Raw genomic sequence first — 15,746 nt, forward strand, 5'->3', positions numbered from 1 at the left:
GGGAGGACCTTGCCCCCCCCCACGCCTCCACTTCCTGTCCTCTCTAGAAACCCAGCTCTGTGCCTTTTAACCCTTGGCAAGCCCAGCACAAGCGGAGCAACGCAGGCAGGAGCCCAGGAAGAGCCGCTAACCCTGAAATATTACCTCGTGTTAAGAACTTTGCTTCAGGATGAGAACAGAAATGGCCTTGGATCCTAAGCCTGTGTAGCAAATGCATAGTTTGGGGGTACTCTTGGATACGCCTTTGTCACCAGAGACCCACGTGTCCTCTAGGGCTGTTTGTGATCAGGAATAGCTTGACCCCTGGAGCACTGGAAAACGTGGAGCTGGGCTACTGCAATGCACTCTTTCTGGGGCTGCCCTTGGGTCTGGTCCAGAATCTTGTGGGTGCAAAACAATGTGGCCAGATTGTCCTTGCGAGCTTTTGGTCAAGAACATCTGGCACCACAGCCCCCCATTTGAAGGAACTATCCACTTAATACTATTTTCTGCTTCCTGCAACTTCCATTCCTGATCCACAAGAGGACCTCTTCTCTTATTCCAGGGCTACTAAGCTTACTCAGGATGAACCTTGATGAAAGTGTCAGGATGCGGTGTCTCTCCCCCACACAACATGACTCCAGCAGTTAATAGTGGTCAAGGGTCTGGAAACAAGTCTCAGGAACGGTTGAAGGAGTTGGGTATGTGTAGCCTGGAAAAGAGGAAACTGGGAGGAGATGTGATAGAGCAACTTAAATATCTAAAAGTCTGTCCCATGGAAGATGGAGCAAGCTTGTTTTCTCCTGCTCTGGAGGGTAGGATCAGATTCAATGGATTCAAGTTCCAAGGAAGGAGATTCTGAGTAAATGTCAGGAAGAACTTTCCGACAAGTAAGAGCTGTTTGACAGTGGAACGGACTCCCTCACCTCAGAAGATTGTGGACTCTCCTTCCTTGGAGTGTTGGACAGCCACCTGTCATGAATGAGTTAAGATTCTCCCATTGCAGGGGTTTGGACTAGATTGCTCTCCTGGCCTTTCCAACTCTACGATTCCCTGAACAAACTAAGCCCAGGAAGGATGGAAAAAAGCTTCAGTGATAAACAGAAATCCTACAAGAGAGGAAGAAACCTTCAGAAGGATGTTAGCGTAGAAAATGTGGAAGATTGTTCAGGTAGAGATCTCATCATAGGGACATCCGTGTAGAGAGAAAAGATGATTACTTGCACACTGTTTTTTAAAAGATGTACTTTAAATACTTCGTCATTGATTACCGCACCCCTTTTCCTTCCAAGCTGTTGCTGTTAGAGATGCATTTTTTGTTACGGCTGTATGGGAGATAAGCAGGTATTAACTTACCTTAGGAAGTATTTTTTCTTATACAGGTGGGAACCATTGTGCGAGCGATAGATTGACGTGCGTGTGCAACCCACACATCGTTTTTGGCCCCAGAAGAGGGGGGGCGACATGGGCTTTTGCACGACTGCTGCTGTGCAATGACCCAGAACGCAACCCCCGTGCAAATGGAGAGTTGCCTGTACAGTGGTACCTCTGGTTGCAAACAGGATCCGTTCCGGAGGCCCATTCGCAACATGAAAAGAGCGCAACCCGCAGCATCGTGTCTGCGCATGAACAAGCGGCGAAACCCAGAAGTAACCCTCTCTGGTACTTCTATGTCGCCACAGGACGTAACCTGAAAGAATGTAACATGAAGCGGACATAACATAAGGTATGACTGCACTTAAGTTGTGTTGTATTGCAGAAATAAAGTTATGTTGGGTGTGGATGACTGCAATATAAAAGAATATATTTAAAATCCAAGCTGACCTTTCCACCCTATGCTAGCCCATGTCAAAACAGGGCAGCTGCTTCTCTGTGTTCTTGCAAACATGTTTTCTCCAGCTCTGCATCTGCTCCTCAAGCCACAGAGAGACTCCAGAAGGTTGCCAGGGCGATGCTTCCCCGCCTCATAAATATTCTTATTTTTCCCAGGGATTTCTCCAGAGATTCATAATTTCTCGCACTGAGTCTGAAAACTTTGGTGCCTAAAATATCCCCTGTCTTGTCAATTCCCTAAACAGCTGCAGACGGTGAGAGGGATAGAGCAAAAAGCCTACATCACAAATGAAAAGTGGCTGTGCTCTTCCTTCTTTCCCTCGCGCTTTTAGGACACCCCAAACGGGCTAGTTTTAAATGTCACCACAAACATATTTTTGAGGGTGGCAGGTTGTACACAACCATCTCACCCCCCTGCAATCCCAAGGGATGTGTTAGAGCGCCCCAACCTTCCAGGTGGCCCCTGAAAGCCTATTTTGGTTTAAGAGAGGGATGAACCAAATATTGTTTTCAGGGTGGGTTGCTTGAACCCCCTGACCTATGTGGCCCCTTCAGCTCCCATTTTGGTTTAAGGGCCCAATGAACCTGAATGTTTTGCTTGGGATGGGCTGTGAGCACTCAACACAACCAACTCATCAATTCTTTTCTTTTAATAGTTTTTATTTGATTTTACAAGTATAAGATTATAACAATACAACCATACATATCTATATTTAAAGATCTCTCCAAATCTTTGGACTTCTCACCTTCCCCTCCAGTGGTTTTCAACTGCATACTGTTCAATAGTCCATATTTTACATCACTCCATAGCAATTGCAATCCTGCTAATGTTTTCATCTGCTTACAGTGGTCATCAACTCATCAATTCTGATCAGGAGAAATGGGTTTTTATTTTCCCCAATCTTCCACATGTTCCCTGAAACTTCCCCCTTTTCTAAAGTTAAGGGCCCAATGGAGCTAAACATTTTTGTGGGTTTCATGCTCTCTATAAGCGTGGTCTGTTGCATGTCCCCACAGCCATCTATGGGTCCCAGACACACAAGGGTCCTGAACACAAAGTTCCCTAGGTCCCTGTGTATATGGTCTGAAGGAGCAAAATGTTAACAACACCTTGCTGAGGCTGTAGAGAATAAGCAGAGGCTAAATATAGGACAAGTGGCTTATTACACCAGAAACTTAACATGAGTCAACAGTGTGATGCAGCAACATTTTAACATATTAAATAATAATATTGATTACCAGCCCTCACTGTAAGGTCCCTGCATGGCTCACAACATTTTAAAATACAGCATTGATTTTTATACAATTAGGGGGGAAAGATAACAAATTTTAACTAATAAAAATAATGTTGAAATCCTGGTCTGCTTCAACAGAAGTATAGTGTCCAGATCAAGGGAAGTAATAGTCCCACTCTATTCTGCCTTGGTCAGACCACACCTGGAATACTGTGTCCAGTTCTGGGCACCATAAATTAAGGAAGATAATGATGAGTTGACAGGCATGGGGTGGAGGCTAACCAAGATGACCAATGGCCATGGAGGGGAGACCACCTCTCCATCCTGACCCTCCCAGGGAGGAGGAAGAGGAACACAGTATAGATTTACAAGAGGGGTTTGAGGGAAGTCACAGCTCAGAGGAAGATGAGGGGGAAAGTTGGGAAATCATGGGAGAGTCAGAGCAACATCTGGCTGACACGTCATTAGAGACCATTCTAGACCCACCATGTCCCAGAACCCAGCGAGCCTTAAAAGTAGGAGAGCAAAGAACTCAAAGACAGAGGGTACTTAGCATCACCCGTAGAGGAGGTGATGATGAATGAGGAAGTGAGAGAGCCCAGGGCTGGAGATTCACTTGGAAAAATAACAGGAGTGACAGTGGACATCCTTGTTCCGTTCCAAGAATAATTACAAAAATTTGGTAATGTGAATTCCCTGTGATTTATGTGAACTATATCTTCCAAAGTATTAACAAATTTTCAGCCAAATTTCATAACTATTTCCATTAAGTTGGTTGGTTCTACATGATAAAATGAGGGTAATGATTTTTTTAATTGAAATATTATTTTTCAAGAATCTCCCTTCCCTACCTTCTTGAAAAATAATATTTTTAGAATCAGATGCTATCTTTAGCTTTTGCTGTCAGGTGCTCCTTTGTGTTCAGATCAGGTCTCAACAAAACAATGTAGCATTTGGGGATGAAGATGCAGCCCAGGAGCCCAGCACTGTAGGCCAATATGGAGAAAACCTGAACGGCTAGCATGTATTTCCCCTTTGTGCTCAGGTAGGTGGGCACAAAGGACACCCAAACACTGCAGAAGACCAGCATGCTGAAGGTGATCAGCTTGGCTTCATTGAAGGCCCCAGGCAGATTCCTGGCCAGGAAAGCCACCGTGAAGCAGATGGCTGCCAGGAAACCTATGTAGCCAAGGGCACAATAAAACATAGCCACAGACCCTTCATTGCATTGCAGGATGATCTCCCCAGGCTGGGAGTGCATGTCAGAGTCTGGGAATGGTGGAGAGATCCCCAGCCAGATCATGCAGATGACAACTTGGACACAGGAACAGGAAATGACAATGGAGTTGGCCAGACTCTTCCCCAGCCATCTCCTCACTGAGTTCCCTGGCTTGGTGGCCAGGAAGGCCAGAACCACAGTGATGGTTTTTGCCAACACAGAAGAAACAGCAACAGAGAAGATGATGCTGAAGGCTGTTTGTTGGAGAAGGCAGGTCCCTTTCCTTGGCCTCCCAATGAACAGGAAGGAGGACAAAAAGGAAAGCAGGAGGGAGACCAGGAGGATGTAGGAGAGGTCCCGGTTGTTGGCTTTGACTATGGGAGTTTCATTGTATTTAATAAAGATTCCTAAGTCAAAGCTTGTGGCTAAGGACCCCAGTAGGGCAAGGGAAAGTAGGACAACCCCCAGAGATTCTTCATAGGCTAGGAAAGTGATATGCTTGAACACACATTGATCTCGGTTCATGTTTGGATGCTGATTTTCTGGGCATTTTTTGCAATGGTCTGCATCTGCAAAAGAGAGAGAGAGAGAGAGAGAGAGAGAGAGAGAGAGAGAAATGTCTACTACTCTGGATTCAGCCAAGCCCTGAGCAGTACCTAGCCTCTGGGGAGTCAGTCTGGGACAGCCACAGATCACAACAGGTATTTAATTAGGTTTTTCTAAACATTAGCTCTAACCCCAAGAAATTTGGAACAGATTCCAGGGCTGGAGATCTCCTGCTTGGCCTCTGGCAGGTTGGGCTGCTTGGAGCCCCCTATACCAGGGCCAAAAGGAGGATCGGGGGTCTGTGCAGAAGTCTAATATCTACCCTAGGTCCATAACAATCTCTCTCCTTAAGGACCCCGGGACAGTTAAGTCTAGTCAAAGACAACTATGGGGTGCAGCATTCATCTTGCTTCAGGCCAAGGGACCTGGTGTTTGTCCACAGACAGCTTTCTGGGTCATGTGGCCAGCATGACTAAACCGCTTCTGGTGCAAAGCTTCACTATGACGAATGCCAGAGCGCACGGAAACACCATTTACCTTCCCACTGCAGTGACACCTATCCATCTACTTGCACTGGTGTGCTATTGAACTGCTAGGATGGAAGAAGCTCAGAGAGAAACGGGACCTCAGCCCGTCGTGTGGTTTCGAACTGCTGCCCTTCCGATCAGCAAGACCAAGAGGCTTTGTGGTTTAGACCTCCCTCCTTCACATTTGATCATATTTATATATATATGATGTTGATGATTATGATACATTTTAGAACAATATCGTAAACTATAATCATAAAAAGAGATTGATGATGATGAGAATTTGAACCACCCAGTTCATTCCCACACATGAAGCATACCAGCCTGATCCTGCCCAAAAATGGTTTTGAGAGATTCCTGACTGAACCCTTCTCTCTTCCCCAAGGCCAGCCTTTCCCTTGGAGTCACCCACCTTCCTGAGTGGAGATGGTCCCTTCTGCACAGGGAAGACATTCATAACAGCAAAGAGGCTTCCCTTCCTGAATCACCTTGACGGATCCAGGGCGACAGCTTTCCACACACCTGGAAGTAGGAATGGTCTAGGCACAAAGACAAAGAGTGTCAATGAGAATTGTTCTTTGAGGGATAGTATCTGCTGTAGCATCTAGACTATAGCTTGAAATTAAGCATTTCCCATCACTGTCCATTACATGAATTATTCATGATTAAATTCAGAAAAAAACAAAGGACCTCCATTAAATAAAGTTCTGTATATGGGCCATGAGCTATTCACTACCGATAAAATTCATGTAACAACTGAAAAGCAAGGAACCCCCCTTTCCCCATACACACACTTTAGCAGGAAGCCTCCTTTGGCACCCAGCTGAGCAGAGGAGCTGTAGGAACTATCTGGAACAACAGCCCAGTGCTGGAGTTGACAGGCAAGTGAGGGCAGCAGCCCAAAGAACAGGGAGCACTTATTAGAGCTCATAGAAAAGACAGCAAAATGACAGACATCATTCCCACTCCCCGTCACCTGATTGAGCCACTTGGGCCACACAATGGCCTCCTGGTCGATGGAGCACTTCAGGTCTGGGGATCCCTGTCTGTCGATACTCCCAAACTTCACTCTGAGGACGGATTTATTGGGGAACACCACCCAGTTCACAATGTCCAAGTCGGCTGCCAGCTCCCCGTTCTCATCCAAATACACTCTGTCCATGGAAGAATTGTAGAACTGGGTGTTTCCTAGGAAAGGGTGGAGCTGGAACAGAAGCAAAGATGAGAGCATTTAGAATAAAGGGAAGCAATAGGCCCCTGTTTTGCTAGCCCAGAAATGGAAAGTCAGCGAGGTCCCAGCTAAAGAGGATTGGCAACTTAAGTGGACAGAATATGCAGAACTTCCAGGTTTAACATACAGAATAAGAGAGCAAGAAGAAGATACACTGAAAGAAGAGTGGAAAGCATTTATTGAGTATAGGGAAAATAACTGTATACAACTGAAAACGGTGGCAGCATTAAGATAAATTCAACCACGTAAATAATGTTTGATGGATGTAAAAGTAGAAAACTGATTTGAATGGTTATAGCAAAATATACAGGGGTGTATAAGATGTAAAATGAACCATGGAAAGAGAAGAAGGGAAGTTATCGGATATTTTAGAGTTTGTAAAATGTTTATTTGGAATTGTTCAATTGAAAATTTAATAAAAATTATATAATAATAATAATGGAAGCATACTGTCAGGGAACTGACATCGGAGCAGAGTGGAGAGGCGAGGCTCCCAGATTCTGCCGGAGAGGGGACTAGTAAGGGAAGAGAGAGAACGTCCTCTGGGGAAAGAAGTCCAGGTGACACCAGGAAGAAGGGAGAGGCAGAGAGCACTTCGGAGGGGAGGCTCCGAGACTCTTCCAGTGAAGGCTTCCGCGCAGAGAGGCGAGGAGGAGGTTGTCCGTTAAGGAATTCTTATGCTGGAGGAAATTTAGGAAACACCCACTGACAGATTCTACCAGCGACTGAGGCAGCCGCGCAAAAGGGCTGCTCAGCCAGGGAAAGACGCAACCACCCCCAAGCAGTTGCAACAGCTGGAGGTTTACACACAAGCAACCCCAATTCCCTTGATACATACTGACAATCCACTTCCCCTTTGCTTAGGGCTGGTTGCAGACTCAAATAGTCATGGAGGGATCTTGTCACTTTTGCTTCATACTGTTTTCTCTCTCACACAAACCCCAATCTTAAATTCAGTTCTCCACATTTCTGAAGGATTTTTTAAATAATAAAAAAACCTCATCATAATTCTTTAGCATTTCTGTGTGATTTCCTCCTAGTAGGCATGTTTTTGAAGGATGCTGCCCCCTTGGATTCTTTCAGAAAGAGTGAATTAGGTTCGTTTTTCCTTTCAAGGCAACCTGAATGAAATCTCTAATATGGGCTTCAGCAGGGAAAGGCAGGAGCTTGGTGGAGGGAGCAGAGAGCCAGAAGAGAGTCAAGCGGGTGTGAAAGGAATAGAGATTAGAGACAGCCTGATCAATATCATCTCCCCTGCCAAAAATAATTCCAACTTGCGGGGAAAGGAGAATTGGGCACATGATGAGAGCAATTGCGTGGGGAGCTGTGCAATGAGACAAGAATAAGAATAGTAAACAGAATTGAAAAAAGTACATGTATCAAGGAAAGTTTAAAATGGAAAATGGGTAATGTGTTTTGCAAACTTTGGGTTTTTTCCATAGTGTTTTTTTTTCTAAAGGGCTCTGGGCTCTTGCTGAGATTAAGATTAACTAACTGGTTGCTGTTCTTTGCTAGCTAACATGTGACTGTTGTAACCATAGATCATGTGATGAAGGTATTGGATTGCAATATCTCCTTTTTGAAGGGAGTTGCCTTTTTGTCTTTGGCTCCAAAACTCAATAGAGGCAATATGTAAAGGAAGCTCTCCTGAAGGTAAAAGAGATAGAGAGAGAGATCCCGAGCCTGTGTTGGAGAGAATGATGTTCTCATTCTGTTAGAATGAGTTCTGTGAGTAAAGAGTGAATAATATTTCTATGCGCCTGGAAATGAATGCTTCCAGTTCTTATGCTTCCAATCATTTCAAACTGCACAATATTCAATATCTGGAACACTACAGTCGATTGTCATGCTCAGATGTGATGTCTATGAAGGGAAAGAAAATACCTGCCATGGCTGTAGCCTTTGAAGTCCCATTCTCTCAGTTCCCCTCTGCTTAGATCTAGATGAATATGCAGCATTTAAGGCACGAGCCACGGCTTGCAGAGTGTTGTAGATCCTGTAGCTGTCTAGAGAGAGGATTCTTTCCAGATCATCTTGGGGAAGCCTCTCCAGTTTCCCTCTCTCTCTGCATCTTGTCCGGCCATTCACTGAGAATGCATGCTTTAAATAAAAACAATTAAAAGCATCCTCCCAAAACTTCTTAATACCAGAGAAAAAGGGTGGAAAATCACCGTATTTTGCCCCTTTACTTGTCTCAGTGAAGAAGGAAAATATACCATGGATGTGTTGGAAAGATATGTAATTATACATCAGCTCCAGGGCGACATCCCACAAAACTGTTGTGATGAAAATTTTCCCAACAATGGATTTCATCACTTTGTCAAAAATATATTGTACAATGAGTAGTCCATCTAAGAAAAAAGTCATTTCACCGTAGTAAACAAATACATGCACTTGCCTCCACTTGAGGAATGGAAGATGAGGAATGTATACTGCATTTGTATTCAGTCCTTGGATGCTTAGTGAGATGACAACACAGACACCGCTCTTGATGAGCACGGGTGTCAAGCTCTTCAGGAACCTCTCTCCATTGTCGGTGTCTGGTGCAAGGAGGCCAATCAACGTCCATCGGAAGTGCTGGAGCAGCTTGACAATCCCTGGGTACAGGGCTTCTTCTTTGGGGACCATCCGGTAGAAAAAAGGGAAATGCCTCTTATCATTCAGAACATGAGAGACAAAAGCATAAGTGACCTGGGAAGAGAAGGAAGATTTGGATCTTGTTTGATTTCAGATCAAAACCTAAATATTTCTAAGGCCAACATGAGATTGGGAAGGTCTTAGGAAGGAGGAAGGTCTATTGCAAGGACCCTTTGGTGGGAACAGTGATTTCCTTGAAGTTTGTGGCAGCCATAAAGAAGGCAAATTTGATGCTAGGGATCAACAGGAGGGTAGTTGAAAATAAGACTGCCGGTATCATAATGCTATTATACCTCTCTCCATTCCTACCTGTGGGATTTTATAGATGCCCAACACGTTTGAAATCTGGATGGAGTTTTGAGAGTCGGACCCTTCGAGAACAGCCAGTAAGTTAGTCTGTTTACCACAGCTGTAGTTTGGAAAGTCCAGCTGCCCAATGGACAGCGTGTCTAGCAAAGCATCATAGGTCACCCTTCCATCAAAAAAGTTCTCATGGATGCTGTAGCCCAGGGTGATGTTGGGTAACAGCTTTTGATTCTGGTTGATCACTTGAATGGCATACAAGAAGGAGAGGAGCTGCCAGTACTTTGTGGGTCCTTTCCTGGGGGGAGAAATTATATACATGCCAGCACTGTCCAAGTAATATTTCTGTTCTACCGCTAATATTCAGCTCTACCTCTCTTTCAAATCAGAACCAGTGAAGGTCCTGTGTGAGTGTCTGGAGGCGGATGGAGGATGGATGGTGGCTAACAGATTGAGGCTGAATCCTGACAAGACAGAAGTACTGTTTTGCGGGGACATGAGGCAGGCAGGTGTGGAGGACTCCCTGGTCCTGAACGGGGCAACTGTGTCCCTGAAGGACCAGGTGCGCAGCCTGGGAGTCATTTTGGACTCACAGCTGTCCATGGAGGCGCAGGTCAATTCTGTGTCCAGGGCACCTGTTTACCAGCTCCCTCTGGTACGGAGGCTGAGACCCTACCTGCCAGCAGACTGTCTTGCCAGAGTGGTGCATGCTCTAGTTATCTCTCATTTGCAATGTGCTCTATGTGGGGCTACCTTTGAAGGTGACCCGGAAACTACAACTAATCCAGAATGCGGCAGCTAGACTGGTGACTGGGAGCGGCCGCCGAGACCACATAACACCAGTCTTGAAAGACCTACATTGGCTCCCAGTACGTTTCCAAGCTCAATTCAAAGTGTTGGTGCTGACGTTTAAAGCCCTAAACGGCCTTGGTCCAGTATACCTGAAAGAGCGTCTCCACCCCCATCGTTCTGCCCAGACACTGAGATCCAGCACTGTGGGCCTTCTGGCTGTTCCCTCGCTGCGAAAAGTGAAGTTACAGGGAACCAGGCAGAGGGCCTTCTTGGTAGTGGCACCTGCCCTGTGGAACACCCTCCCACCAGATGTCAAAGAGAAGAACAACTACCAGATTTTTAGAAGACATCTGAAGGCAGCCCTGTTTAGGGAAGCTTTTAATGATTAACAGACCACTGTATTTTAATATTTTGTTGGAAGCTGCCCAGAGTGGCTGGGAAAAGCCAGCCAGATGGGTGGGGTATAAAAATATTATTATTATTATTATTATTATTATTATTATTATTATTATTATTCTAAGACAGTGATTAAAAGATCCAGAAAGCACTATCATAATTCCGCTTTGAGAAAGTAGATATTTCCCCCTTGTATATTAAACCTAAGGCAAAAAGACACCCTTCTCCTACCATCATTTTCCAGGAAAATTCCTGCAGAATCAGCCCCGAGGCTCATCTGTTGTTCCAGCATCCTCAAGGCGGCCAACCAGATGCACATGCAAAACTGAGAAGCACAAGAGCTCTTCCCCTACTTGAGATTCTCAGTTACTGGTACCCAGAGGCATAGTGCCTGTGACAGTGAATGGAGAACATAGCCATTGTGACTGGTAGCCGCTGAGAGCCTCATCACCCCCCAATTTATCTGCCATTGGGATCTCCTTATGTTCTTAAAGGCAGGTACCAGATCATGAGAAAGGCCCCAGAAAGTAACTGGAGATGAGTTGGATCTCATGGAAATGGTAGCAAGTAGAACACCAGGAACTCCATCCCCACAAAAGGTCTTACCAATAAAAGCTGGTGGAAGGACATTGGCTAAAGATATGAGGATGAAACACAGTGTTTGTGGCAGAGATGACCCCACTGATGAGGTGGTCTCCTGGCCTGAAATAATTAGGTGAATCTATCTCATCCCTTTCCAAAGACAAGAGGCATTTTGTCTTTAGTTTCCCACTGTCCCCATAAGGCAGTAGAAGCAGTAGAATGAGGACCATCTTCTTCCTCCCAGGAACAACCACCTCCCTTACAAAGAATTAGAAGTCTTTTGTTGTGGTGCTTGCAAGATGCAGTAACTTTCTTCTCACTAACGGAGCCCTGCAGAGGGATCACATCTGAAGCGGAGAGAAGTCAAGCCAACCTCATTCTGGTGCAGTTATCATCTGTCCTAAATCTCAGCCCACCCAAGTTTTGGGTGGCTCAGGAGGCATATATCTGCCAGACCTTTCTGCCTCAGATCCATAACATCACGCTTAGTGGACTCAAATGTGATCTTTGGAAGCAAAAAAACAACGCACACTATCATTTTGATAATTATATGTAGAAGACGTACCACCTCTGCAAGTTCCTAGACACTTTATGCAGCTCCACCTGCAACTGCAGGGCTGAAGAAAAACATGTTTGCAAAAACTCCAAGATCTGCCTGCAAACTGTGAGATGCAAATGCCAAAGACTGGTGGAAAATATCAAGATTAAGAGTTAGAAGTTATCTGAACTATTCTACATGAACCGTGGCAGAATCCCCCCCCCCAATTCTGATGAATTTGAGAGGTGAACAAGGGAACTCAAATTTCACGTAAAGACAGAGGCCATTTAGCAGATTTTTTGGTAGGTTTTTTTGTTTTGTTTTTGTTCTTGTTTTTATTCTATACTTTTTGGTCTTATCCTGTATTTTTATGCTGTGAGCCACCCTGAAATCATCGGGTGAAGGGCGGTGTAGAAATTTAATAAAGAAACAGACAAACAACACTTGGACTTCCAAAAAAGCTTCCAACAATGTGCCTTCTGGGTAAGCTTAGTAGTCATGGAATAAGAGAAGAGGTCCTCTTTCGGATCAGGAATGGAAGTTGTAGGAAGCAGAAAATAGGTTTAAGTGGATAGTTCCTCCAAATGGGGGGGTGTGGTGTCAGATGTTCTTGACCAAAATCTCACAAGGACAATCTGGCCACATCATTTGGCACCAACTAGAGATTCTGCACCAGACCCAAGGGCAGCCCCAGAGAGAGTGCATTGCAGTAGTCCAGCTCCATGTTTTCCAATGCTCCAGTGGTCAGGCTATTCCTGTTCACAAACATCCATAGAGGACATGTGGGTCTCTAGTGACAAAGGTGAATCGAAGAGTACCCCCAAATTATGCACTTAGTCCTTTAGAAGGGGGAATCACAGCCACATGGATGCAACAGCCGCACGGATGCTACTAGCCCAGAGGTGGAAGGAGGAAACAACCCTGAGCAGCGAAGAATGGCAAACCAAGTTGATGGACTATGCTGAAATGGCAAAATTAACTGGGAAGCTCAGAAAGCAAGACAATTGTAAGCAGGTTAAAAACATTAGCAGGATTTTAACCACATTTGTAAATGGAAAGTATAAAAACATTAGCAGGATTTTAACCACATTTGTTAATGGAAAGTATGGAGAATTGGGAAAGACAAAATTTGGACAGTTTAGATATGCAGATGTAAATATAAACACTAGTACCCATGGAAGAGATGGGGGGAAGTCAGGAGATTCCGCATAATTTTGGCATGTGAATCTTGTATTGCTTTTTGTTGTATGTTGTATATTTATTTTAATCAATTTTTTTTTTAAAAAACCACAACATCAAACTGCTAGGTTGGCAGGAGCTGGGATTGACCAATGGGAGCTTGCCACTGTCACATGGATTCAAACCGCCAACCTTCCAACCAGCAAGCCCAAGAAGCTCAGTAGATCACACTGCCACCCATGTCCCTAGAGCTGTGTGTTATCGGCATACTGGTGGCCCCTTCCTCCAAAACTCCTCAGGACCGCACCCCATGACTTCATATAGATTTTATATAGCGTATAGATCTTAAATAGTGCTGGGGAGAGAATAGTACCTTGCAGAACTCCATAGCACAAATGCTGGGGTGGGGGTGAAGAGCAGTCACCGAGCGCTACTTTCTGGACATGACATTGAAGATATGAACAGAACCACTGTAATATGGTGCCTCTGACACCCATCTCACTAAGTCAGTTCAGGAGGATACCGTGATTGACGGCATCAAAATTTAAAAAGGGCAACCCAAATGATCACAACATGTCAGGGAATAGTCTAAGGATGAGGACTGGGGAATGCATTCCAGAGATTCCATACTGTTGGAAGTCTCACGGAAGACAGGAGACGGATGTAATGTTTGCTGGTTTCCTGTTCCATTGTTGTTCAGTTGCTCTTGGCTTTCACAGAGTGAGCATGTATATTTCTTTTCTGTCTGCATAGTTAGAAATAAAACGCTCTTAGCAATGTATCTCATACTATCTCGGCTCCTTCCCAGCGTGCTGGATATTTTGCACAATGGGGGAACGTGCTTGGAACCTCATCAAAGGCTCAGGTTGTTAATCACAGACTCAACCAAAAGAGAAGCTCAGTCGAATGCAAGTCTGACAGTCCACAGCGCGCTCAGAAGCAGAGAGAGAGACAGAAGCTGAACAACTGAGGGAGGAGTTGCCCAGGTATGAGACAATGACAAGGGAACCCAAAAGGAGGGGGCAGCTAGTTGAGATGTCACTTGAGAGTGTGGGGAACCCCCCTCACCACAGACTCGGAGGTCTGAACATATCAGAGAGCAAAGAAGTCAGAGGGAGGGAGGAACTTCCCATTGGCACCTAAAATGCTACGGAAGTCGGAAGGAGGATTTAGAGCAGCCAACTGCCCTCCTTGCAGATAGCTGTGTATTTCAGCTTGCAACATGATGCTGTAATAAAAGGACTATAAATAGATCAACTGCTTGTTAATTCTTATCTGTGATGTTACCAAAGGGAGAGGAGAACTCTTCACGCCTGACACAACATCACTCTTCCCACTTCCCCTTTCCTTTACTTCTCATGAAAACTCAAAGGATTTGTCCAAAGTTCTCCTTTGAGTCCACTAGAATGGACCCCATTGTTGAGAGAAACGTGAGATGACATTCTGCTTCTGATTCAGTCAATGAATCAGTCAGTTAAAAAAAAATGCTCTCCACCTGATTCAAGGCTTCTCCAGAGACCCTGCTGATTCAGCATTCATCCTGATTTACTTGATTAGGTGGTGTGCTATGATAATAATAATAATAATAATAATAACAACAACAACAACAACAACAATAATAATAACAATACTTATTTATACCCTGCCCTCCCCAGCCCAGGCTGGGCTCAGGGCAGCTAAGAAGCAATAATAAAAACCAGTTGAATGAATACAACTTAAAAACAAGATTAATATACAACATTAAGGGTTAGTGCCAACGGCTAATGGCGGACTCCCTCCGAGCTCCGGAGGGAATTGGCTCCGCAGGATTCGGGTCTTGCCGCTGCGGTGACGCGGGGACCCTTAAAAATCACAGGTGAGGTAGCCTGTGAACCTGGTGACTCGGCGGGCACAATTTGCGCCCCCTGACCCGTGAAGGAGCCTTTTTAAAGGCTTCGGAACGGGGGACGGGGTGAGTGGCGCGGTGCTGAGAGTCTACTGCTTCTCCTGCGGAGTGAAGCCGCATGCCATGGCCGGAGAGCGCTGACTTCTTCTTGTGAACAATTGGACTTTAAAGCAGCAACCTGTGAGTACTACGGAAATTGGATTTCTAAAGATTTTTTTTTTTTTTTAATTAGGCACGATCGGGGAAGATGCAAACAGGAAGTCCGTCTCCCCGTCTTGTAAATAATCTAAAGCAAGGACTAGCTAACTAAAGTTGAGAGGATTTTTTCCCTTTTATTGGCTAAAAGATATTAATTGCACGATTTGGCAGTTTAAGCAATTTTACTGGAGGATAAGTGCTAATTTTCGGAGCTGAGGTGCCACCCCCCGTGACCCGGGAGTGATCCGTGAGAGAGCCTGTTGGAGAGATATTGAAGAGTTTGACACCTGTCAAATTAGCTGTCAAGACGGAAAAAGCGAACTTTGTTTTCTATTGTCTCTGCTGGTTATATTTGTTACAATTGGGCTATACTTTGTTGAAAACAAGGAAGAACTGACACAAATTAACTTGATTGTTGGATTTGAACTGGAATGAATACTAAGTAACCAAAATCCCTCTAGAGGGGGTTTTGGGACATTACAAGAATGGCTGAAGGAGGCCAAACTCAAGCTAAATTGGACAGAGTTTTCTTTCTCTTGGGAAAGTTACAAGGCCAAATTGATGTTTTAGCCACCAACGTTGCAACTCTGGACTTAACAGTAAATAAGTTCATTGAATTTGATAAGGATTTGATCCAGGAAGCCCAAGCAGCTGGACAAGAGGAGA

The 15,746-nt window shown here is 44.8% G+C and overlaps 1 protein-coding gene across 2 annotated transcripts in view; it reads right to left on the bottom strand.

Moving 5' to 3' along the window:
• Nucleotides 1-3,900: 3,900 nt before the first annotated feature.
• LOC309527312 (vomeronasal type-2 receptor 26-like) overlaps nucleotides 3,901-15,746 on the bottom strand; it is a 34,227-nt gene continuing 22,381 nt past the window's right edge. Inside the window, exons 2-5 of one of the 2 annotated variants that reach the window (XM_082214052.1) lie at nucleotides 8,455-9,500; nucleotides 6,316-6,543; nucleotides 5,752-5,878; nucleotides 3,901-4,835 (exon numbers count right to left, since the gene is read on the bottom strand). In XM_082214052.1, coding sequence (XP_082070178.1) covers nucleotides 3,925-4,835; nucleotides 5,752-5,878; nucleotides 6,316-6,543; nucleotides 8,455-9,198 — 2,010 coding nt within the window. In that variant the 5' untranslated portion in view covers nucleotides 9,199-9,500 and the 3' untranslated portion in view covers nucleotides 3,901-3,924. Of the gene's footprint in view, nucleotides 4,836-5,751; nucleotides 5,879-6,315; nucleotides 6,544-8,454; nucleotides 9,605-15,746 lie in introns of those variants that run through there. The other variant, XM_082214051.1, reaches the window with a different exon arrangement.

The sequence above is a fragment of the Podarcis vaucheri genome (assembly GCF_965113315.1).
Source record: "Podarcis vaucheri genome assembly, chromosome: 2".
Taxonomy (NCBI): domain Eukaryota; kingdom Metazoa; phylum Chordata; class Lepidosauria; order Squamata; family Lacertidae; genus Podarcis; species Podarcis vaucheri.